Genomic DNA, 26,366 nt, shown 5'->3' on the forward strand with positions numbered 1-26,366 from the left:
TGGCTATTCTGGGTCTTCTATGGCTTCATATAAATTTTAGGATTATTTGTTCTAGTTATGTAAAAAAAAAATGTCATGGGTAATTTGATAGGGATTGCGTTAAATCCATAGATTGCTTTGGGTGGTATGGCCATTTTAACAGTATTAATTCTTGCAATCCAAGAGCATGGGATAGCTTTCCGTTTCTTTGAATCATCTTTAATTTCCTTCATTAATGTTTTGTAGTTCTCAGCATATAAGCCTTTTACCTCCTTGGTGAGGTTTATTCCTAAGTATTTTAGTTTTTGATGTGATTTTATTTTTATTTATTTGGCTGCACTGCGTAGCTTGCAGGATCTCAGTTCCCCCACCAGGGGTTGAACCCAGGCCACAGCACTGAAAGTGCTGAATCCTAACCACTAGACCACCAGGGAACTCCCTTGATGTCATTTTAAAAGGAATTGTTTGTTTACATTCCCTTTCTGATATTTCATTGTTAGTGTAAAGAAATGCAACTGATTTCTGTACATTAGTCTTGTATCCTGCTACCTTGCTGAATTCGTTGATCAGTTCTAGTAGTTTTTGTGTGGAGTCTTTAGGGTTTTCTACATATAATATTATGTCATCTGTGTATAGTGACAATTTTACCTCTTCCCATCAATTTGAGTACGTATTTCTGTGGTATCGGTTGTGATTTCTCCTCTTTCATTTCTTATTTTGTTTATTTGGGTCTCCTCTCTTTTCTTCTTGGTGAGCCGGTCAGCGGTTTGTCAATTTCGAAGAACGAGCTCTTGGTTTTACTGACTTTTTTTCTATTGTTGTTTAAATCTCTGTTTTACTTATTTCCTCTGACCTTTATTATCTCCTTCCTTCTGCTGACTTTAGGTTTTGTTTGTTTGAGGTTTTTCTTATTTCCAGAAGGCGGCCTGTATCACTATGAACTTCCCTCTAAGAACTGCTCTTGCTGCATCTCATAGATTTTGTATGGTTGTGTTTTTATTGTCGTTTGCCTCTAGGTATTTTTAAGTTTCTTTGGCTTCATCATTGACCCATTGGTTTTTTAGTAGCATGTTGTTTAGATGTAATTGTTTTCTTTCTCATTTCTTTTTCTGTGGTTGATTTCTAGTTTCATGCCATTGTGGTCAGAAAAGATGCCTGAAGTAATTTCTATACTCTTAAATTCGGTGAGGCTTGTTTTGGACCCTAGTATGTCGTCAATCCTAGAGAATATTCCATGTGCACTTGAAATGTGTATTCTGCTTTTTTTTGGATGTAATGTCCTGAAGATAACAATTAAGTGTAACTGTTCTATTGTGTTATTTAGAATCTCTGTTGCCTTATTGATTTTCTGTCTCAAAGATATGTCCATTGATGTGAGTGGGGTGTTAAAGTCTCCTACAATTATTGTATTCCTGTCAATTTCTCCTTTTATGTCTGTTAGTATTTGTTTTATGTATGTGGGTGCTCCTACATTGGGTGCATATATGTTAATGAGTATAATATCCTCTCCTTGTATTGATCCTTTTATCATTATATAGTGTCCTTCTTTATCTTTCTTTATAACCTTTGTTTTGAAGTCTATTCTGTCTGATATGAGTATTGTGACCCCTGCTTTCTTGTCATTTCCCTTTGCATGAAATATCTTTTTTCCATCTCTTCACTTTATGTGTGTCCCTTGCCCTAAAGTGGGTCTCTTGTAGGCAGCATATTGTAGGCTCTTGTTGTTTTTTTTTTATTCAATCTGCCACTCTGTGTCTTTTGATTGGAGCCTTTAGTCCCTCGACATTTAAGGTAATTATTGATAGATATCTATTTATTGACATTTTAAACCTTGTTTTCCCATTGATCTTATATTTCTTCTTTGTCCCTTTCTTTTTGTTTTTCCTTTTGTGGCTTGATGATTTTTTTTGTATTACGCTTTTGTTCTCTTCTTTTTGTTTTCTGTGAATCTATTGTATGTTTTTGATTTATGGTTGCCCTATTTTTTAAGTATGTTAACCCCTCTATATCTACTTGCTTTAGACTGGTAGTCATATAGGCTCAAACACATTCTAGAAAAAAATATCTACCTTCTCTTACTCTCCTCCCTGACATTTTATGATTTTTTTTTTACATTTTATGATTTTGATGTCCTCTTTTGCATCTTCATGTTCATCCTTTTGCTATTCATTGTGGTTATCATTGCTTTCACAGAAATTTTTTGATTTTTTAAAAAAAATCTGTGTACTGGCTTATTTAAGTGATTTACTTTCCAATTGTGATCTTCCCTTTCCTCCATATTCTTACTTCTTTTCTATTTAGAGAAGATCTTTTAATATTTCCTTTAGGATAGGTTTAGTACTGCTGTATTCTTTTAGTTTTTGCTTGTGTGAGAAATTCTTTGTCTCTCCTTTCATTCTAAATGGTAATCTTTCTGGGTAGAGTACCCTAGGTTGCAGATTTTTTCCCTTTCGGGACTTTGAATATCTCTTGCCACTCCCTTCTGGCGTGCAACGTTTCTGTAGAGAAATCAGCTGATAGACTTATGGGGGTTCCCTTGTAATTAACTCTTTGTTTTTCTCTTGCTGCCCTTAGAATCCTCTCTTTATCTTTAACTTTTGCCATTTTTATTATAATATGTCTTGGTGTAGGTCTGTTAGGGTTTATCTTGTTCAGAACCCTCTGTGCTTCCTGTATCTGGATATGTGTTTCCTTCTTTAGGTTTGGGAAGTTTTCAGCCATAATTTCTTCAAATACATTTTCAATCCTCTTTTCTCTTTCTTTGCCTTTTGGAACCCCTATTATGCATACATTGGCACACTTTCTATTATCCCATAGGTCTCTTATATTGCTTTCATTTTTTTTTTTCATTTGGGTTTCTGCTGTTGTTCTAATTGGGTGATTTCCATTATTTTATCTTCCAGATCACTTATTCATTCTGCTATTCATAGCCTTTATTTTTTATTTTAAAAATATTTATTTATTTGGCTGTGCTGGGTCTCCATTGTGGCACACAGGATCTGCGTTGCAGCGTGCGGGATCTTCACTGCCATGTGCTGGATATTCAGTTACGGCATGCAGAATCTTTAGCTGCAGCATGAGGAATCTTTAGTTGTGGCATGTGGAATCTTTAGCTGCGGCATGTGGGATCTAGTTCCCTGACCAGGGATCGAACCCGGGCCCCCTGCCTTGGGAGCGTGGAGTCTTAACCGCTGGACCACCAGGGAGGTCCCTATTCATAGCCTTTATTTCAGCTTTCTTCTCTTCAAATGAATTCGCTAATTTTTCTTGGCTCCTCCTTATAGCTTCTAGTTCTTTTTACAGTAGTCTGCATTTATGTCAATAGCCTTTCTTCATTCCTTCAGTATTTTCATTATCTCCTTTTTGAACTCGGTGTCTATTAGACTGAAGAGGTTTGTTTCATTGTTTGTTCTTCGAGGGAAATTCTCTTGATCTTTTATTTGGATGTGGTTCCTCTGCTTCTTCATTTTACTTGTATTTCTCTTGCTCTTTGAGTTTAGAAATAATTCTATACTGTGGTCTTGGAGGGCTATCTTTATGTGGGAATGTCCCTGTGTAGCCTGCGTGGATTTGATATTTTTTGGCGCGAGGGCTGTTTTCAGTACGGATTCCTGCCGCCGCTTTCCTCCGTGTGTGCTGGCCATTGACCTCTTGGTAGGAGGTGTGACTGGTGTTACGGATATTGAGTGGGGCATCCTCTTTGCCCTGTCAGGGGCAGGGTCTGCTCCCTAGTTGCTGGAGTGGAAGCCCCCAGGTCTGTTTCTGAGCTACAGTTCTGATCTGCGTGTGAGGCAGGTGGGATTGGAGGGCTCCCACTGGGAGAGGAGCCACTGAGTGTTCCTCCGCTGGAGCTGTTCACCTGTGAGTGTGCTCTGTCGTGTCACTGTTCGCCCATCATGCGGGCTCACAAAGTCCACTGTGGTTGCCATTGCCCTCGCCCCCACCTCAATCGTGGGGGTGCCGGCAGTTGGCCCTGGTGTCTCTCAGGCACTGTTTGCACCAGGCCACCAGGACAGATCCACTGAAGTCAGGTCCAAGGACTGCAGTTATCATGCACCTGGACCTGCTGTGGGAGCTGTGGAGGCAGCTCAGACTCTGGCCCAGCCCAGCCCCCATGTGTACGCACCCACAAAGCCCCCAGCTGCTAAGGTCAGACCTGTCCCAGCCACAGGAGCACCTGTTGTCCATTCGGATGTTCCACAGGTGATGAGTTTGCAAAGCCGTCAGTGGAGGTATAGATCAGTGGTTCACACAGCCCAGGAGAGATTTCAGCTCCGCTTCCCAAGTTGCACAGCCCCTGGGGCTCAGCTGTAATTTCAGCCCCACCACTGCATGTGGGCAACCCACCAGTGTCTGCTCCTGGGGCTGCCAAGGAGGTGGCCGGGGCATGAGAGCCTGCCCAGGCGGGAGCCTCTCCTGGAGCCTGCAGAGGCAGGGATTGGCACGTGGCGAAAGAGGCTGCTATGGTCGCCCCGCCCCTCCCTTTGCATGCCGCTTAACAATGGTGCTCCGTTTCTATGGCGGCCTGGGCTGCTTCTGAGAACACTCCCCACTGTGGTGCCCCACACTCCAGCCCCTTCAGTCTGTCTCCGTGCAGCCAACAGCAGTCCTCTTCCCAGGTCTGTCCTCTAAACCCCAAGTTCCAGCACTCAGCCCCCACCCATACCAGAGGACACGCGTCTCAGGCTGGGGCGTGCAGGATGGTGGCACGGACCTTCCGTGTAGGTCTCTCTCTCTGTCCTGCCTGCTGCCAGCCAGTTGTTGTGCTCTCCTCTAAGCCCCAGAAGCTCCTTTTCTGTCCCAGCTGATCTCCGCACTGGTGAGGGGGCTTCCCAGGGTGCGGGAACCTTTTCTCTCCTTTAGCTCCCTCCCGGGGGTGCAGATTCCATCCCACTTGCTCTTTTTTTTTTTTTTTTCTTTCTTTCTCACACCCAGGTATGTGGAGATCTTTCTTGTCCTTTCAGGTGTTTGAAGTCTTCTGCTTTTGTTCAGTAGGTGTTCTGTGAGAATTGTTCCATTTGTAGATATATTCTTGAGGTATTTGTGGAAAGAGGTGAGTCCCACTTCCTACTATGCCGTCTTGATTTCTCTGCTGACCATATGGTTTTTATTCTTCAATTTGTTAATGTGGTGTATCACATTGATTGATTTATGGATATGGAAAATTCTTGCCTCCTTGGGATAAATCCCATTTGATCATGGTGTATGATCTTAATGTCTTGAATTTGGTTTGCTAATATTTTGTTGAGGATTTTTACATCTATGTTTATCAGTGATATTGGCCTGTAATTACCTTTTTTGTGATACCTTTGTCTGGTTTTGGTATCAGTGTGATGCTGGCCTCATAGAATGAGTTCAGAAGTGTTCCTTTCTCTTTACTTTTTTGGAATAGTCTGAGAAGGATAGGTGTTAACCCTTCTCTAAATGTTTGGTGGAACTCACTGTGAAGCCATCTGGTCCTGCACTTTTGTTTGTTGGGAGTTTTAAAATTACTGATTCAGTTTCATTCACGTTAGTTGGTCTGTTCATATTTTCTGTTTCTTCTTGGTTCAGTCTTGGGAGGTTGTACCTTTCTAAGAATTTGTCCATTTCTTCAAGGTCGTCCATTTTATTGGCGTATAGTTGTTCGTAGTAGTCTCTTAAGGTCCTTTGTATTTCTGTGGGGTCAGTTGTGACTTGTCCTTTTTCATTTCTGATGTGATAGATGTGGTCCATCACCCTTTTTTTCTTGATGACTCTGGCTAAAGGTTTATCAATTTTGTTTATCTTTTCAAAGAACCAGCTTTTAGTTTTATTGATCTTTTCTCTTGTTTTTTTAGTCTCTATTCCATTTATATCTGCTCTGATCTTTATGATTTCTTTCCTTCTAGTAACTTTGGGTTTTGTTCGTTCTTCTTTCTCTAGTTCCTTTAGATGTAAGGTTAGATTGTTCATTTGAGATTTTCCTTGTTTCCTGAGGTAGGCTTGTATCACTATAAACTTCCTTCTTAGAAGTGCTGTTGCTGAGTTCCATAGGTTTTGGATCATCATGCTTTCATTTTCATTTGTCTCTAGGTATTTTTAAATGCCTTCTTTGATTTCTTCACTGATACATTTGTTGTTCAGTAGCATATTGTTTAGCTTCGATGTGTTTGTGGTTTTTTGCATTTTTTTCTTATAGTTGATTTCTAGCCTCATAGCACTGTTGGTCAGAAAAGATGGTTGATACGATTTCAGTTTTCTTAAATTTACCGAGGCTTGTTTTGTGGCCTTGCATGTGATCTATCCTGGAGCATGTTCCTTGTGCACTTGAAAAAATGTGTATTCTGCTCCTTTTGGATGAATGGAGAAGTGGCCTTCTTTAGGACACGTCCTGTGCTTCCCAGTAGTACACTCCCCTCTCATCACCCAAGCTGTATGCTTTAGGGGTTTCCCCTGTGAGGGCTGATGAGTCCTTCTGTTGTGGTGGGCTACGTGGGTGACCAGGTAGGCTTGGGTAGCTCCTAATCCAGTTGGTTGCCAGACCCTGCCTTGTGTGGAGGCTGCTGGGTCATGAGGAAGCTGACTGTAGAAACCCAGGGGATTCCAGGGCTAGTGCTGGCTCACTGGTGGGTAAAGCCAGATTCTGGAGTTATTGCTGGACTACTTGCAGGCAGAGCTGTGTCCTGGAGTTTGGCTGCAGGGCCCAGGCGATCCCAGAGCTGGTGTCAGATCACTGGTGGCGAGGGGGCAGTTGCTGAGACAGTTGTGTACAGGGTCCAGGGTGTCCTGAAGCTTACGTTGGCCTGCTGGTGGGCAGGGACAGGTCTTAGCTGGTCCCTGGGCAGGGTCTGGCCTACGGTGGGCAGGCTGGGTCTGTAGGCTGCAGCATTATAGTCTTGCTGCGTCTGGTATGTGCACCCTGGCGGGTGAGGCTGGTCTGGAGGCTAATGCAAGCTTCCTAGAGGGCAGAGCTGCTGCCTGCCTGTTGGTGGGTGGAGCTGGGTCCTGGCCCTCTGGTGGGCAGGGCTGTGTGTGTTTTTTTTTTTTTTTTACATCTTTATTGGAGTTAATTGCTTTACAATGGTGTGTTAGTTTCTGCTTTATAACAAAGTGAATCAGTTATACGTATACATACGTTCCCATATCTCTTCCCTCTTGCGTCTCCCTCCCTCCCACCCTCCCTATCCCACGCCTCTAGGTGGTCACGAAGCACCGAGCTGATCTCCCTGTGCTATGCAGCTGCTTCCCACTAGCTATCCACCTTACGTTTGGTAGTGTATATATGTCCATGCCTCTCTCTTGCTTTGTCACAGCTCACCCTTCCCCCTCCCCATATCTTCAAGTCCATTCTCTAGTAGGTCTGTGTCTTTATTCCTGTCTTACCCCTAGGTTCTTCATGACATTTTTATTTCTTAACTTCCATATATATGTGTTAGCATACGGTATTTGTCTTTCTCTTTCTGACTTACTTCACTCTGTATGACAGACTCTAGGTCTATCCACCTCATTACAAATAGCTCAATTTCATTTCTTTTTATGGCTGAGTAATATTCCATTGTATATATGTGCCACATCTTCTTTATCCATTCATCCGATGATGGGCACTTAGGTTGCTTCCATGTCCTGGCTATTGTAAATAGAGCTGCAGTGAACATTTTGGTAAATGACTCTTCTTGAATTATGGTTTTCTCAGGGTATATGCCCAGTAGTGGGATTGCTGGGTCCTGTGTTTAAGGGCTATGTCTAGAGGCGGCTGTGGGCTCAGAAAGTCTTTAGGCAGCCTGTCTCCTGATGAGTGGGGCTGTGTCCCTACTCAGTTAGTTGCTTGGCCTGAGGTGTCATAGCGCTGGTGCCTACCAGCTGTTGGGTGGTACCAGGTCTTGGCACTAATGAGCTAGAGGGAGGATCCCACCATGGTGCCCTCGTGCACCAGTGTCCACGTGGTAGAACCTCCCCAGAATGGCTGACACCAGGGTCTCTGCCCCCAGGGTTATCTACAGGCACCCCCCACCCCTGCCTCTCCAGGAAACTCTCTAAGACCAGCAGGTGGGTCTGGCCCGGGCTCTTATCAAAATAGTGCTTTTGCCCTGGGTCCCGGTGCATTTGAGATTTTGTGTTCCCCCTTTAAGAGTGAAGTCTCTATTTCCTCCAGTCGTTTGGGACTCCTGAAATTAAGCCCTGCTGGCCTTCAGAGGCAAATGCTCCGGGGCCTCATCTTCCTGATGCAGGACCCCCAGGCTGGGGAGCCTGACATGGGGCTCAGAACTCTCACTCCTGGGGACTTCCCTGGTGGTGCAATGGTTAAGAATCTGCCTGCCAATGCAGGGGACACGGGTTCGAGCCCTGGTCCGGGAAGATCCCACATGCCATGGAGCAACTAAGCCCATGCGCCACAACTACTGAGCCTGTGCTCTAGAACCCGTGCTCCACAACAAGAGAAGCCATCGCAACGAGAAGCCCGCACACCGCAATGAAGAGTAGCCCCCGCTCGCCGCAACTAGAGAAAGCCCGTGCACAGCAACGAAGACCCAACACAGCCAATAAATAAACAAACAAACAAACTCTCCTGTGGGAGAACCTCTGCACTATAATTATTCTCCAGTTTGTGGGTCACCCACCTGGGTGTATGGGACTTGATTATATCGTGAGTCTGCCCCTCCTAGCCATCTTGTTGTGGTTCCTTCTTTTTGTAAAAGTTCTTTTCTGGTAGTTTCCAGTCTGTTTTGTTGATGGTTGTTCTGCAAATCGTTCTGATTTTGGTGTGCCCATGAGAGGAGGTGAGCTCTGGATCTTTCTACTCCGCCATCTTGGCCAATTTCTGTATTTGCATTTTTTGAGGGCTCCAGTTCCAGGAAGAAGAGGGAGATGTTTATTCTTCTGACATTCCTGCCTCCCTCTCTGCCAATGTAACTGACAGCGCACTGGGCGGGCCCGGGGGTGTCGAGCCAGTGAGCTGGACAATGCCTGCCTATCAACAGACTCCTCACAAGTGACCCAGCGGCCTGGGAGCGGAGGAAGGAATAGAAAATTGGTAGGAAGGTGATGTGAGAAGGTTCCGTGGACAGAAGGGATGTCATCATCATATAGGATGGATGTCACCATTGAAGTGTTCGTTCGGTCACTGGTCCTCAAAGAGGAGTGACTGTGCCCCATCCCCCACCCCGCAGGGCACATCTGGCAGCTGTCTGGAGACGTAGTTGGTTGGCACACCTGGGTCGGGGGTGGTCAGAGGCCAGGGATGTTGCTATACATCCTGCAGTGCACGGGAGAGCCCCGTAACAAGGAACTTGGCAACCCCAGATGTCCATGGTGCCAAGGCAGAGAACTCCTGTTTTAGGGACGGGACAGCCAGAGAAAGGACTGAACGGAGTCGAAACTGGGCATCAGAAGACTTTGTCCACAGGGACTTCCCTGGCGGTCCAGGGGTTAAGACTTCAAGCTTCCACTGCAGGGCCCATGGGTTCAATCCCTAGTTGGGGAACTAAGATCCCACATGGTGCTCGGCCCCCCCAGAAAAGAAGAAGATGACGACTTTGTCCACGGAACAAGTGAGATGAGGAAGAGAGAGTATATCCGGAAATATACTCAAAAGATACCTGCTTTCCCATCCTGTGTGTCCATGAGGGTGGAAGATTGTACTTGGCAATCTCATTAGACCCTCAGTATGTAAGCACACAAAGTTCGTAATATCCTGTGTAAATTGAAAATGAAAACTTGACACCCGGCCTGTAATTAGCGAGAATGAACAACTTCCTCATTTTTACCCAATTCACCAGGGCATTGTAACACTCAGTCATCTCATTTCCTTCCAGAGCTGTGAAGGTGTCATGATTTCAGTCTCCCTGCAGTGGAATTTTTCTGCAACACGGAGCCTGGTCATTGCACTTTGGGGATGTTTTTGACGGCTGGGTCTGACAGCATGAAGGGAAATTGTTCACATTTGTGTCTCGGATGCTGTCTTGAGCGGTGTTGATTTTCCTCCAGTCAGAGCTGTTCCTGAGGACTTCCTGGTTTTAAGCGCAAAAGCCTCGGGAAGAGTGAGCTGCCTTTAAAGGTCAGCTGCCCCAGCACGTACGGTCACTCTGGTCACTCTGAAATCGTGCAGACGGCAGCCCAGAGCAGTGCTTCTGTGCTGATCCAGGAGTATCTCTGGCCTGGTTCCCTGCAGGGAGTGGGAGGCCTGTGGCATTTCTCTGGGCTGTCCTTCATGCCCGGGATATCTCCCCGTAGCCATCTGTGAGAACGATTGGACTCTCATCTGTTGCTCAATAGATGTTTGCGTTGTTCAAGCACCTCCACCAAGAAAAGATGGATTGACTTGGAAATTTTAGAAATACATGTATTTCGGAGCCTAGAAATGAAGTCCAGGAGGGAGCAGCTGGCCTTACGTTTTTGGCACCGAGTCCAGCAGCATTGCTTAATGAGAACTGCCCGTCTAGCAGGATCAAGGGCCCGGGCTCTGCAGGCTGGTTGGCCCCGTGAACTCTGGGGTTGAGGGTTCACGCCCTGGCGCTTCTGCTTCCAGTCAATCATTTGAAAGTTGCAAACGTCCTCCTACCAGCAACCTTCTCCATTTCAGGATGTCCTGAGTGCCAGGTCCGGAATGCGGGGAGAGAGCAAGTGGCAACCGATAACAGGTGCTGCGATTTGGACGCCCCGCCCTCCTTTCTCTGTGTGTACCAAGCCCCCAGGGGCTGAAGGGCAGAGGCCTTGAGTGGGCTCACTGGTCCACGATGAGGGCTAGACATTTATCCTTGTTTGCGTCTCTTGCTGCTTCTGAACCTGGCCTCGTCCAGAGGGATTTGCCCCAAGGCCTGACATAGGGATTTAAACCAGGAATAGTCATCTCTGTCATCATCTACAGGAACTTATCTATTGGAGTAACAGACTCCAAAATGCAGTAGGCCCAAGCAAAATGCATAGCCTTTGGATAGGTTTGCCCCAAATTTGCCAATTCCAGATCCTGTATTCCTCAACTAACCCTGTCTTGACTCCCACTTTCATTCTTCTGGGGGTGGGGTGGTGAACTGTTGGCTCCTAGGAAATGTTCCTTGCTTGGAAGTCTCCTTGGTCTGCTGTTAATACAGGTACCCCAGCTTTCTTTGGGTGAGTGTTCGTGTGCTGTATCTTTGACCACCTGTACTGGAGGAACTGTTGAGGCTTTGTTGCCTGCTCGCTCACCTTGTCTAGGTGATACCCTAGAGCTCATCTTATTTGCACGTGGATCGTCTTAGAGTGTGGGATGAGCTGAGCCATTAAGAATTATATAAGCACAACTTCAGACTTCGAATTCAGGGGTGGGAGCCAGGGGGAAGATGATAAAAGACACTGACGGGCAGATCTACTCGCCCAATTTGGAGGGTTTCTTTTCTGTTGGGTGACCTGAAGCCACTATGAAGACAGGATGGAATTTGCTAGCAGGTAGATTTTCTAGCTTTTAGTTTGATATTATCTTTCATCCTGTAGGTATATGTGGTTTCTGCCAATATGAAGCACTTATTCATTATTTTTAACACAAGTCTTTTAAAGAGAAGAGTGGAAGTCACGCGGGGCGGGGGGGTTAAGAGAAAGTTGCAAGCAGAACACATTCATGAGACGTTGGAATTCTACGCTAAATACTTCTGCACGTACTGTGTGGCACTCGTTGAGCCAAGTCGATCCTGGTCTCAGACTTCAGTAATGTTACAGTCTAGTGGTGGCAGAGAAACAGAAGTAGTAAACAGAATTTACAGAAAGAAATGCTGAGCTGTGATTATGAACAGAGGCACAGAGTGCTTTGTGAAGCAGTTCTAGGGGAACTAGGTTGAGGCAGATGAGGAGAACACTTCACGGGAAATGCTGGTCGAGAAATAATCAAAAATATTAGCAGTAGGTAAGGAGGTTAGGGAAGGGTGGTCCCAGGAGAGGGACAGAGCAGAGCATTGCTACAGCAGCCAGTGTAGCCGGAGTGCAGGGAATACGGCAAGAATGGTCCAAGATGATGCTCGGGGAATATTCAGGGAGAAGGCCGTGGAGGGTCTCGCAGGCACTGTGGAGGAGTTTCATGGAAAGTATCAAGACACGGAACACTCTGAAAAAGTTTAAGTCAGTGTGTGTGGGTCAGAAGCGGGGATAAGGATGGTGGAAGCAGCACGTTGGGGTATGTGTGATGTGCTCCCACTTAGACATTACCTTGGCTGCCCTGGGGGATGAGTTGAAAGACAAGATGCAGTATGGGTTACAGGTAGACCGGTTAGCAGGTTATGTCAGTGAGATGTGAAAGCTTGGAGGTTCTGTGCAGGCGTAGGGAGGAGGTCAGTTAGAGCTCTCTAAGAGAGAAAATCAACAGGACTTGGTGACAGACTGGACACGGAGGGTGAGGCAGACATCAAACATGAACGTTTCATTCTTGGTTTGTGAAACTGGCTGGAGACGGCAAGGTTGGGGGGAAGAGACCCCGAGTGCCTTTTTGGACACATTGCATCTCAGGCGCCCCTTAGGCGTCCGGAAGTGATGACCAAGTAACCGGGTCAATATATGGGGCTGAGCTCAGCAGGGAAATGAGAGCTGGAGATAGAGATTTGGGAGGCATCTGCCCAGAGTGGCGAAGGAGGAGACGGTGTGGATGGCGTTGTCTAGGGAGGGATTAAAAAAGAACCGAAGTGGGTTAATATCTCAAAAGCTGCTGTGTGCCGAGATGAGGCCAGACATTCATGGGAATATGTGTGGATGCAGATGACATTGCTGACATCACTGAACACTGTTTGGTAGATGGAAGACACTGAATGCCTGATGCGAGTGAGTGGGGAGGTATGATGAGAAGCGAGGAAACGGAAGCAGAACATCTGAACTGCCCTTTGCGAAGCTTGACGGAAAAGAGGCGGGAGAGAGGGCGCAGAAGCTGAAGGGAGAATAGACTGGGGAAGGGGTGAGATAAGCTTTATTACCTGAAATATTTTACTAAACAACCTTTAATGACCATCATCAAAAATTGAGCTTTGGGGGTTTCCCTGGTGGTGCAGTGGTTGAGAGTCCGCCTGCCCGATGCAGGGGGCATGGGTTCGTGCCCCGGTCCGGGAAGATCCCACATGCCGCGGAGCGGCTGGGCCCGTGAGCCATGGCCGCTGAGCCTGCGCGTCCGGAGCCTGTGCTCCGCAACGGGAGAGGCCACAGCAGTGAGAGGCCCGCGCAAAAAAAAAAAAAAAAAAAAAAATTGAGCTTTGAGGATAAATAGACCATGCTAAAGAACCAATGTTCATGAAATCATTTTTCTGTCTCTCCTTAATTGGTAATTGGTTTTTGGCCATGACACATTTGCTTATTAATTGCCATGCTTCCTATTTAATCGTGCCTTTATAATTCTCTTAGAGAACATGGCTGAAAAAGGCTCAGAGGGAGACCTGAATTCCTTTCCATAAATCACCCATATTAAGACAGGACAACGACAAGAGAGGTTCTTCCATAAGCCCTTGACCCCATTTTTATTTTACATTCTTGAAAGTACATCCCACAGGGAAAGGGATCTTGCAAGTTCCACATGTCTCTTTTTATGCTCCTATTATAATCACAAGCAGCTCTCTTCTTCAACCTATTTTGCTTCTCTAATTTACAAAATAATAATTTGTAAAAGAGGGGAATGGGAGCTACTCTGTGGAGTGTGTGACATGCCCTTCAGGTTGACTTTGAAAAGTGATTAATTACAGCAGCGTCTGTTTCAAAAGTTCAAACTAAATGTACTTCTCAACTCTTACTAAAGGGAATGTATTTTACACCTGTGACTTGTGAAAAGGGCTGATCTAAGTCAAAATTATGAAGGAGGTAAAGCGAATCATTAGAACAGGCACACCCTACTCTGTTGAACGAAAGAATCTTTTAATAGCCCTGTAGCCCTGTCTTAAGCACTCGGTAACGGATTCTCCATGAGTTCTGTGATTGCAGAATTGATGTAATTCAGTGTTGGAAAGGACTTGTGAGCTCAGAGGCCCAGAGCCATGAGGGGACATGGCTGAGTCCCCAGCGAGTGAGGGACAGTTAGACAATGCACTGGAGGTTTCAGGCCGCTGGTCCAGTACTGTATCTGCTGTGGCCAATCACAACATGGGACAAATGTGCCCCGTGCTTGTTTTTGTAAATAAAGTTTTATTGGAACAGAGCCACACCCATTCGTTTACACATCCTCCCTGGCTGCTTTCACTTTCCAGCTGCAGAGCTGAGTAGTTGTCAGACAGTATGGCCTGCAAACCCTAGAACAGCCCCTCTCTGACCTTGACAGAAAAGGGGCCGAGACCTGTGCTGCTAGGTAGCATTGGCTGCCAATCCTGGCCGCACTTGAGAATCACTTCAAACAAAAGCACAGGGTGCTGGGCTACACTCTGGACCTTCTCATCCCATCTTTCAGGACGGGATCCAGAAATTGGCATTTGTTTAAAAAAAAAAAGAAAAAAGAGATTTTCCTGCTCAGCCAGGTTAAGAGTCACTGCGTTACATCGTGCTGCGTCTAAAGCACATGACCTTGAAAAGACACTTCAGGCTATAAGTGCGTGTTTATATGGGATACGAGCCTGGAGAACGCCCTCTAGAGCGGCGTTTCACACACTGTCTGCTAGTATCAGCATCCCCCGGAGGGCTGGTTGGAACTCTGATCGCTGGGTCCCAGCCCCGCAGATTCTGCCCAGTAGGTCTGGGGTTACACGTGCCAGAGAGCTGGCACGTGTAACAAGCGTGCAGGTGCCACTCACGCCGCAGACCCATGACCGCAGTCTGCAGAGCGCTGACTTAGGTCAGAAAGGCTCGCATCTCTAATGAAAGTCAAGTCCTATTAGCCTGGGGAGGGGGCTGGCGATAGATTTATGGACCAGCTGCTGGGATGGTCCCAGACCATGCTGTAAAGACCACCACCCGTCTGCTCAAATCGTGCTTGTCTTCCTCTCCACCCCATCCGGAAGCCCGGAACCAAGCCATTCTTCCTCCAGTCTCTGCTCCTGTACAGGTTTTCTCTTACTGCGTCTTTACATTCTCTGGGGACTATTTTGTGTCTTGTAAAGTAACTGTATTTTGATTAGAGGCCGGATTGGTGGAGGCAGGAAAGTTTCAAGCATAAAAGAAAATGGCTATGTTGCGAAGGAGTATAAAAATTAGCAGAAGTTGAATCAGTATTTGTGGAAATCGTGAATGTGAACACACACGCTGGCAAAAAAGGCAACAGAGACAGGCAGAGACAGAGGGTGTGGGAACCACAAAAATGATTTTATTTTCAACCAGAAAGCAACAGCAATGGAGAGTCTGGGCTGAGGGCCTGGCAGCGTGACTCAAGTACCAGGGATTGAATTCGTTCGGGTGCAAGAGGCAGTGTACAGAGACCTTTCATTTCCAAGCTAAGCAAATCACATCCAAATCTTTGTGACACTTGTCAGTGGATTTCTATCTACACAGGCTTGGGATTGCTTTTCAGATTTTCCAAGCAATTTTGTAAATATTTTTTTTAAAGGGAAGGAGCCACTGCAGTGAAGGTTTTGGTGCCCCCTTTCTTTTTTCTTTCTGATATACCAGGCATTGAATCAATTACAGGAAAAGTAAAAAAAAAAAAAAAAATTTGTGAGGGCTCTGATTTTAAAAACCAAACCAAAATAAGAGTTTCTCATCTGCGGCACGACTGATATTTTGGGCCGGATAATTCTTTGTCGTAGCATCCTACAAAGCGTAGTAGCACAGCCTCTGAAGCAGCAGCCCTGGTCTCCACCCACTAGATGCCAGTAGCACTTCCCCCAAGTTGGGCCAACCAAAGACGACTCCAGGCATTACCATATCGCCCCTTGGTTCAGAAGCGCTATTTTAGAAACATTCTCCCGCCCCCATTACCGTCTCTGTATCCTTTTTAAACCAGATCATCAGGTTCCCAACACCGAAAGCACGTGTATGCTCCCAGACATGTGGGTCTCTCTGCAGGCCCTGCATCTGTGCCCGGAGCCGAAATGGAATGCCGCGTCCACTGGGGGGCGCTGGTTCGGTTCCTCAGGAAGTCTCTAGATCTCAGTACCATGATAAAATGCCTTTGTCCTCAGGCCTTTGCCTCTTCTCCAGCAGAAGCTCTCATCACTACGGGCAGTCAGTTTTTGAAGTCATTTTCTTTGAAAGCTGGAAAGAAAACCTTCACCCAAGCCCACTCTCATCTTCATCCATCTAGATTCCTACTTGAATTTATGGCCAGACACTTGTGACATGGGATCCAGGGTTCTTCATTTGTATCCAGCAGAAAAGAGAGAGGTACCATGTTTCTGAGTTCTGTTATGAGGACTGGCTACATAATTTGCAAGGCCCAGAGCAAAATGAAAATGCAGGCCCCCTTGTCCAAACATTATTAAGCACTTCAAGATGGTCCCAGCACTGTTCACACACCCGTGACGTCGGACCTGGTAGCCTTGGCTGCCGCTGCATCACTTTTGTGTATTAACGTGATTGGCATTGCCAGCTCTTTCTCCCCTATATCGTGGTGCCTCCTGTGAAGTAAGAACCTCAGAAACAAAAGGCCGCGCCCCCAATCCGTTTAAAGAATTGTACTGCAGCAAATGTTTATAGCGTATATTTTTCTGGCTTTCAAAGAAAATCCACATGGAAATCTTTCTACATCGTTACAGTAATGAAAGTAAACACTGTGGCCTTTCATCATATACATATTTTCCTGTAAATATGACAACATGGAAATAGTCTATTGCTATTATCCACAATGTTCTTAAGTTAGCAAAGAGTGAGACTTCCACAACAAAATGATACACAATCCCTCTTGTCCATATAAAAATAACCAGAACACAACCTAAATGGCTTTCAGTGAAAGCTGGAGTAGTAACTTCTTCATATTGAAAAGCATTATAATTCATGGAAATACTGTCCTCGTAAATGCTTTAGATTAACATCATAAGGCAAACTGGAGCATGTATTGTACCTGGAGACCATGATTTTAAGAACCTCAGAAGCTGAGTTTTAGACCCTTTTATTTAAAACCTGTTAGTGTACAAAGTGCATGAAAATATCCATTATTCAGCTACCAAAAAAGTACGTAAAAATCACTAAGCCAACCCTTTTGGTTTATTCAGGCAAGGCCAATGCACTGTTTTTATATCGTAAGAAGAAAAAAATCCCGTTAAGTTTCCAGAGAATGATTAATGGTTTTTTTCCATTGAGGCGTCCATCTTTTAGATGTGAAATTGTCCTAAGTCGCTAACAAAATATTCATCTGGGTATAAATAATATAGTAAATATATAGAATCTATCTGTTAAGAAAAAGGAGCGCACCTGCCAGTGGAGAGGCCGGAGCACCGGGCAAGCCACCCGTGAAGTCCAGACTCGTCATCACATAACACGATGCTGAAACAGTGGGTCTATGGACGAATTTCAAAGAAACAGTTGGTTGATTTGCTCAAAAACAAAATCAGTAAAAACAGTGTCTAAATCCCCCAGTCTGTTCAGTCAAAACGGCCAACCCCGTAGCCCAGATAAATATTTTAGCAAATGAAATGGTTGATAGATGTCACGCCCTTCGTCAAGGTAGAACCAATGCCAGATTCCTGGCGCAAGTCCAAGGACGGCTTAAAAAAGTCTTAATTCACGGACCGCTCCAGCGTGTCAGGTCAGCACCCCAAGCATCCCATCTGACACGGCGTTGCCAGGTTCTACTAGCAGGTTCCGGAGTGGGAACAGTGAGTTTGATTTTTTTTTTTGCTTTTTCTTATAACTCTATGGTAAACTACACTAGAATATAGAGGGACTTCTACATCTTTCAAGATGTGTTTAATAAAAGTCTGTTTATAATAACTTTTGAGGCACGTATGCTGGAGAACAGTACTTTATGCAATGTCCCTTGTCATTACCAACTCACATATATTAAGTGTTTTTCGGGTGACTTACAGTTGGATGTGGTAGTGGCAGCTGGGACCACGTGTTGATGTCCTGGAGAGCAAAATCGATCCAAAGTGGTGTTGCCATTTGTGACAGAAAATGTTTATTTCCTCAGCCCCAGAGACAAAACTTATTCGGGGGAGGGGGGACACAGGACAGCTATTAAACATAGTGAAGAAATTTCACAGGCCTAAAGAAACTATTAAAAGGAAATAGATTTCTATCACGTCACAGAATCCCACTTCCGAGGAAACGCAAATCAGCCTGAATTTTTGAATAATCAGTAGGACTCAAGGCGACTTTTTTCAACTGCAATCTCATTCTTCATGTTCTCCCAGCATCCTTAATCCTGGGAAAAACAGGGCAATACGTGGCCGAAGGTTTCAGAACCTTTCTTTCCAGCATGATCCCACCAGCCATCGGAGGGTAATTACAGATTTCACTATGGCAGATTCCAAGCTCCCGAGTCGTCTTTCCATTCTCCCTCTTCCTCTCTCCATCCTACACGACCCAATAAATTTTTCTGACATCGCAGTTAGAACACTTCAAGATAAACCAGAGTAGATTCAAAACTATTTTTTACTTCCCTGTTTACTTCCCTACTAGATTCAAAACTATTTTTTATTTTGAAAATAGTTGCATACTGTTATGCAGTGTTGGGGTGACAGGACCTCCCATGGGATCCGTAGGACATAGGATGTGAGAAGGGTAGATAAGCACACAAAACGTTTTTCTTGAGCCCAGACACTGTGCTGAAATAAAGGTGGTCAAGAGCTGGTACACTTACGGGCCTCCTAATGTGCAAAACCAGAGAATTCCTAAGAGTTGTAATCCTGGTTATATTCCTTTTATAAATAATCTATAAATTTTCCTGTAAATACAAAAAAAAAGGTGAAGAAATTATTAAAGCCTGTACTTGATACAAAACACAGTGAAAGGGAGGAATCGCCCGTTTGGAGTCCTATCTTAGCTGATTTCTGGATACTTTTTGGTGAGATTTAATCACATTCTGGAAGCCTCTGTTTTCTGTGTCCCCGAAATGGTGGCCACCACCCTTTTCATTCCCCGGAAGACAGCTCCGCGCTGCCACGTGCTCACGGCAGCTGCTCGGTGCAGTCTAGATGGTCTGGGATGGGAAGGCCGGTTATGATGGTCAGACATTTGTTCCACACAGTGAAGGTGGGGCACACAGGCTGCGAGAATGTGATGTCGAAAGTGTAGAGGTGGATGGAGTTCAAGGCATCGTAGAACGCGATGGAGCCGTTATCGTAATCCAGCAGGATGCCGACGCGCCGGAGGTGGGGGGCTGGCTCGATGGGGATCTCCTTGCTGTTGTGTCTCACCACCCAGGTATTGTGGCAGCGGCACAGCGCCCATGAAGCAGAGTTCTTGCCAATCCACTCATGCTTCGGGGCTGATTTGTAAGCGAGGCCAATGGCATACCTGCAGACACAAAACAGCAACGACAAAAACCATGAGCCATGTTGCACACACGCGTGAAATCCTCTCTGCGGTCCTCAGGGGTCAGGAAAACGGGATCCTCTTGTCATCCCTGTTCATTCTTCAGTGAAAGCTGGCATGAACCCTGGACCCACGTTCCTCATCTTTTTCCCTTCCGAACATAGAGTGGGCAGAAAGGGGCCACTGTATTGCCCCACATTCCCGTTTTCAGTTCAGACGTTACAAGAGAATTGGAACTTTGGGTTTTGCTGTCTTTTTTTTTTTTTTTTTTACGTTCACGAAGACCCACGCGACGAATTCTCTAGACCAGTGCCGTCCCGTAGAACTTTCTGCAATGATGGACATGTTCTGCTCTGTTCAGTATGGTAGCCACGAGCTGCAACGTGGCTACTGGGCACTTGAACTGTGGCTGGTGTGAGTGAGGAACTGAACTGGAAATTTATTCAATTTTAATGAAATGAAACTATTTAAAGAGCTCCCAAATTGGACAGCACAACTCTAGACTTCTCCTTTTGACCTTCTTTGAATTTTTCACCTGACGCCTTGTCTGTCATTTTCCATGATTTCAAAAGGCAAGCATGGAGAATGATTTTCATTTAGGGGGATAAGTTCTTTGTCATCTCCCAGCCTCAGTTTTCTCATCTGTAACACAGGGACCGTCACTGTGTCTCAGGGTTATTTTGAGGAGTTCAGGAAAGAATACGTGTACAACCCCAGGCACAAGGCCTGGCATATAATATCCACTAATTGTTATTAGTTTTGCCCAGTGACACACGACTAATAACTACCAGAATCAGACTTTGAACGTAGAATGATTCAAAAGGCCACAAACTTACATAACACCCTCTAATGCCTTTCCTCACCAGAAGAGCCCCTTTGGTTTTATTTCCTACTATACTTTTAAAAAATCTGACTGTCTCTGAGAAGGTGGGCATTCTCCTTATTCTAAATGTCCTCACTGCTCAAAAAAAAAAGTTAAGAATTCTTTCTACAGTGTTCTAAGCTGCTGAATCTGTTTTCACCCTGCTGAAGTTTGCCTCCATAATATTTGTAGTATTTCATAGTTATTGAGATAAGCAAACCCCATCATCCTCAATAAATAGTGAGTGATTCAGAATTCCATCCTTACAGGAGAAACTAGTCTAGCTGGATATTGACATATGGTACCTTACCCACTGCAGAGAGAAAAACTTCATTGGTCTTTGATTAAAAAAAAAAGACATTCTTTCGAAAATCATGTGCTGGATGTTAACTACAATAAGAGAACCCACCATGACTGAATTAAAAGAGGATGGACTTGGTCATCTGTTCAGCCCAGGGTACCAGCCTGTGTGCCGTCAAACCGGCCTCTTCTCTTCCCTCGTCAATCCCTGCTCTGCAGGGACAATTCTGGGGCTGCATTTCCCAGAGTCCTCCTTCCAATAAGAGTCTGCATCAGATTCAGCCACTGACACCCTTGCACAAGATCCAGAAGTTCTAACAGGAGGGGAAACACTGTTTTCCAGACAGTAGACAGCAGAGGTGAGGTCTGTGGAAGCTTCCAGGCAAACTCCTGGGTATAAGTTGTCTCTGGGCTGTGGGTAGCTTTCCAGCTTCATGGACTGGAGCAGTGGGCTCCCTGACCTGCGCTCCCAGCCCTTCCAGGGCCCCTGGAAGCCTCTGGCTCTCTTCCTCCTTGGTGTACCTAGAATGACTTCCGTTGTTCTCAGAACCCTAACAGCTGCCATTTCCCTTTTCAGATAATGTAGCACTTGCCTTTGCATCACAACAGAGCTGCATGTCTGTACTGGTTCCTTCTTGTTGCTACACACTGTTTTCATTTTTTGTTAAAGAACTTTGACGTTTCTTTTCCATATGAACCTTAACTGAACCCCCTACGAAGCAGCTGTGGCAGGTATGACTGACTTCATGTAGCAAGGGGGAAACCAAGAGGTTAAAATGAGGGGCAGGGGCTTCCCTGGTGGCGCAGTGGTTGAGAGTCCGCCTGCCGACGCAGGGGACGTGGGTTTGTGCCCCGGTCCGGGAGGATCCCACGTGCCGCGGAGCGGCTGGGCCCGTGAACCATGGCCACTGAGCCTGCGCGTCCGGAGCCTGTGCTCCGCAACGGGAGAGGCCACAACAGTGAGAGGCCCGCGTACCGCAAAAAAAAAAAAAAAAAAAAGAGGGGCAAAGTCCAGACTCGCTTAACCCGGGGCCCAGTAATCTTTGCGTGAACCCACATTAGCACCATTTCCTGAAACACCAAGAGCACGTTAACAGCCTTAGAGTAAGAAAATAACTCCGTGTAGAGTCCATTAAGCAAAGGAAACCCCCATTATATTATCGTTAATCTGTAAAACTATGTACATCTTTCCACCGAGCTTGAAAGGTGCAGGCAGAAGGCAGTGTTCCATTAAGGTGCGCGGTGAGACTCGGAGAATTCAGAAAGTATAAGAATTATGTTTCTCGGCAGTGTTAACATGCCCCAGGGCACGGATCATAACGTACATGTTAATTTCAAGTCAGGACTATATGTCACGAGAAAATATCTGTGTCATTAGCTGTTGCAAATCAAGGTATTACAGGCATTTGGTTGTAAGCGTCACCCTTTCCTCCCAGGAAATGTTCAACTACTTTCTGAGAATTTTCTGCAATGGACACAAGTTTGTAAAGATCCGAAAGCCTGGCGATTAATTTGAGAACCTTTTCCCCTCCTCGTGAGTTGGTTTTGACATCTGGTGTTTCCAAGGTAGTGCTAATCTATGTTTGTATAAGTGAAGTGGTCTGGTGGAATTCCCCACACCATTCATCAATGGCAATGAGATCATAATGATCAGGGATCATTTATCATAAGTAATTATTAATGGGATTGTAATTATTTAGACACTGGATTCCATCCCAGCTTAACAGAGCCCGTTAATTAACTGGAAATATTTGCTCTTTTGCACCTGCAAAAATTCACTGTATTTTCCTTTGGGCTTTTATCTTGTCCCAGTGCAGCTACAAACTATAAATGCCAGTCTGGCCCAGAGTGGGGGAAGGATTTGTCCTCCACCCTCCAGCGGGATGTTGGAACAGGAATGTTCTGGGCAAAGAGAACCGTGTGGGTGGCAAGAGAAAAGAAACCTACTTGCTTGGCTAATATAGGGACCGTTGTTGGGAGAAGTAAGACACCCAAGTTTATGATTTGACTTACTGGATTTTGCACGACTTGTACCAACACTGGAAAGGACTTAGACACACTGCACTGTCTGCAAAGATTTGAATTGAAAGTTGGTTTTTTGGGGTTTTTTTTTTAATAAATAAGAAGTGTTTTAGTATCCTGATCTCAAAAGTAACACTGTTATAACACTCATCATCTTCAAGTTCGGCAGTTTTTTTCTTTTAGGCACAGATTAAACTATCAGTCGTTAAGTACACCGCAGTTAGCCCTAAAGCGTATTTTTTTTCATTTCCTTTATGGTTTATTACAGGATACATATTTTTAAAATTTTCCTTGAGGCATAGCTGATTTACAGTGTTGCGTTAGTTTCAGGTGTACAGCAAAGTGAATCGGTTACACATATACATATATCCACTCTTTTTTAGATTCTTTTCCCATATAGGTCATTACAGAGTATTGAGTAGAGTTCCCTGTGCTATATACAGCAGGTCCTTACTAGTTATCTGTTTTATATAGTAGTGTGTATCTGTCAATCCCAATCTTTTCCTCCCCCCACCCTGTATCCATAAGTTTGTTTTCTACATCTGTGACTCTATTTCTGTTTTGTAAGTTCATTTGTATCATTTTTTTAAGATTCCACACATGAGTGATATCATATGATATTTGTCTTTGTTTGACTTGCTTCACTTATTATGATAATCTCCAGGTCCATCCATGTGGCTGCAAATGGCATTATTTCGTTCTTTTTTATGACTAATTATTACAGGAGAGTGAATACAGTTCATTGTGCTCTACAGTAGGACCTTGTTGTTTATCCATTCTATATGTATTGGTTTGCGTCTGCTAGTCCCAAACTCCCAATCCATCCCTACCCCGCCCCTGCTTGGCAACCACAAGTCTGTTCTCTACGTGAGTCTGTTTCTGCTTCTTAGAGAGTTTCATTTGTGTCATATTTCAGATTCCACATATAAGTGATACCACATGGTATTTGTCTTTCTTTTTCTGACTTACTTCACTTAGTATGTTCATCTCGAGGTCCAACCATGTTGCGGCAAATGGCGTTATTTCGTTCTTTTTTATGGCTGAGTAGTATTCCATTGTATATAGGTACCACATCTTCTTTATCCATTCCTCTGTCCATGTACATTTAGGCTGCTTCCATGTCTTGGCTGTTGTAAGTAGTGCTGTTGTGAACACCGGGGTGCGTGTATCTTTTCGAATTAGAGTTTTGTCTGGGTGTATGCCCAGGAGTGGGATTGCTGGATCATATGGTAATTCTATTTTTAGTTTTTGGAGGAACTTCCGTACTGTTCTCCATAGTGGCTGCACCAGTTTACATTCCCACCCATGGTGTAGGAGGGTTGCCTTTTCTCCACACCCGCTCCACGATTTGTTATTTGTAGACTTTTTGATGATGGCCAGTCTGACCGGTGTGAGGTGGTACCTCATTGTAGTTTTGATTTGCGTTTCTCTAATAATTAGCGATGTTGAGCATCTTTTCATGTGCCTCTTGGCCGTCTGCATGTCTTCTTTGGGAAAAGTCTGTTTAGGTCTTTTGCCCATTTTTTGATTGGGTTGTGTGTTTTTTTTGTTGTTGAGTTGTATGAGCTGTTTGTATATTTTGAAAATTAAGCCCTTGTCGGTCGCATCGTTTGTGAATATTTTCTCCCCATCCGTAGGTCATCTTTTTGTTTTGTTTATGGTTTCCTTTGCTGTGCAAAAGCTTGTAAGTTTGATTAGGTCCCATTTGTTTATTTTTGCTTTTATTTCTACTGCTTTGGATTCCTATTGCTTTGGTAGATTGACCTAAGAAACCATTGGTACGATTTGTGTCAGAGAACGTTTTGCCTATGTTCTCTTCTAGGAGTTTTAGGGTGTCATGCCTTATGTTTGAGTTTATTTTTGTGTATGGTGAGAGGGTGTGTTCGAACTTCATCATCGATTTACATGTGGCTGTCCAACTTTGCCAACACCACTTGCTGAAGAGACCGCCTTTTTCCCGTTGTATATTCTTGCCTCCTTTGTCGAAGATTAATTGACCGTAGGTGTGTGGGTTAATCTTGGGGTTCTCTATTCTGTTCCATTGATCCATATGTCTGTTTTTGTGCCAATACCATGCTGTTTTGATTACTGTAGCTTTGTAGAAGTATTGTCTGAAGTCTGGGAGGATTATGCCTCCTGCCTAAAGCGTAATTATAATGTTTCAAAAATACAGCATGGTGGTTAAGAGCGGGGGTTAGCAAACTACAACCCATGGGCCAAATATGGCCCTCTGCTTGTTTTCATAAATGAAGTTGTATTGGCACCCAGCCACACCCATGCATGGATGTGTGGTCTATGGCTGCTTTCCCACCACCACAGTAGAGGTGAGCAGTTGAGATAAAAATCATCTGGCCTGCAAACCTAGAGATACTGGCTCTCTGGCCCTTTACAGACAACGTTTGTGGACCCTTGGTTAACAGCTTGTACCCTGATTACAGACTCCCCAACTCTGTCACTATGAGCTTTGTGCCCTTGGGCCTCGGTCATCTCGTCTGTAAAATGGGATATTAGCACCTACCTTTGTGGGGCTGTTAGGATGAATGAATGAGTGACCATTCGTTAAATGCTTAGACCAGTGCCTGGCACATAGCTGTGCTAGATAAGGGCTGGCTAAATAAAAACCATAATTGCTCAGAAAGGGAGCTCGTTAAGTGGGCATCTGTGAGACAGATGGCCAGGGTGAGAGGTGCAGTTTATGGCTGTGGAGTAGGCAAGGTCAGCTTTGTAAGGTGAACTTGGTAGGGTTAACTAATTCCCACGTAGACTGCCCTGCCCTCCACCCCTTAGGCTCAGAGAACTCAGTGGGCTCAAAGCACTGGGCTGGATCTAAGGGGCCCTCTGAAATGAGTCCTGGCCAAGGATCACTGCTTCACCCCCAGCCCCCAAATAGCTCTCAGCTATTTGTACTGATGGGCCCAGTCTAGAATCACAAAACGTACGAGGCGACAGAAATTAGTTTAAGTGATGAAGAGCAGGAGTTTAGAGTAGGAATTGGAGAACTTACTCTGTAAAGGGCCAGAGAGCTAATCATTTTGGCTCCATGGACCACAGGATTCTGTTCTACTTCCTCAACTCTGCTGTGTGGCTCAAAGGCAGCCACAGACACTGTGGAAAAGGACGAGCCTGGCTGTGTTCCCATAAATAGTTTATTTACAAAAACAGACAGTGGGCTGGGTTTGGCCCAAGGGCTGTAGTCTGCTGACCCATGCTTTAAGGCATGAAAGAGCAGTGTTAGCATACTAGCTAGCTCTCCCTGGGACCAGGGCTCAATTCTTGCTGTAAATAAAAAATGGATGGCGTTAAAACGAGTACTTTTTCTTATTGGCCGAATGGTAGACTAGATGATCGCTTGGTATATTTCCACTCCCTCCTCTCAACTCCACGTGAAGAAAATATACTTCCCTGCACCACTAGCCTTGGGCTTGGCCACGTGACTGGCTTTGGCCAATAAGAAGTTAGCAGACATGATGCAAGCAGTGCTTTGAAATGTGCTTGCAGAGTTGGGCTTGCGCTCTTGGGCTCCTTGAGAAGGACGTGGCCTGGGTAGCCCACATGTCCAAAGAGGATGAAGAAACCCATAGAACAGACCTAGATCCAACCTCCAGCTTAAAGCAAGGCCCAGTTAAGATTAGCCTTGAGCAGCTAACCCACAGATGTGGGTGTCGGTGAGCAATAGTAAGTTATTGTTGGTTGAAGTCACTGAATTTTGGGGTGTTTGTTATGCAGCATTACTGTAGCAACAGCTGACTGATCAAGATTTTCTGCATATCATTATTCAAGATGGACCCTGGTATGTGTTGATGCTCTGACGAAGTCCAGAATGAGATGTGCCTTTTTATAGTTGTAGGACAACATCCATCAACAGATGAATGGATAAAGCAGATGCGGTGTGTGTGTGTGTATCCACACA

At 45.0% G+C, this 26,366-nt stretch overlaps 1 protein-coding gene across 10 annotated transcripts in view; it reads right to left on the reverse strand.

Annotated features, from left to right (window-relative positions):
- Nucleotides 1-15,146: 15,146 nt before the first annotated feature.
- MID1 (midline 1) overlaps nucleotides 15,147-26,366 on the reverse strand; it is a 668,179-nt gene continuing 656,959 nt past the window's right edge. For all 10 annotated transcript variants that reach the window (XM_027096545.1, XM_027096544.1, XM_027096543.1 and 7 more), the window contains one exon: nucleotides 15,147-19,254. In XM_027096545.1, the coding sequence (XP_026952346.1) occupies nucleotides 18,906-19,254 (349 nt within the window). In that variant the 3' untranslated portion in view covers nucleotides 15,147-18,905. The remainder of the gene's footprint in view (nucleotides 19,255-26,366) is intronic.

The sequence above is a fragment of the Aethalodelphis obliquidens genome, unplaced genomic scaffold (assembly GCF_003676395.1).
Source record: "Aethalodelphis obliquidens isolate GAN/ISIS:26980383/991018 unplaced genomic scaffold, ASM367639v1 scaffold104, whole genome shotgun sequence".
NCBI lineage: Eukaryota > Metazoa > Chordata > Mammalia > Artiodactyla > Delphinidae > Aethalodelphis > Aethalodelphis obliquidens.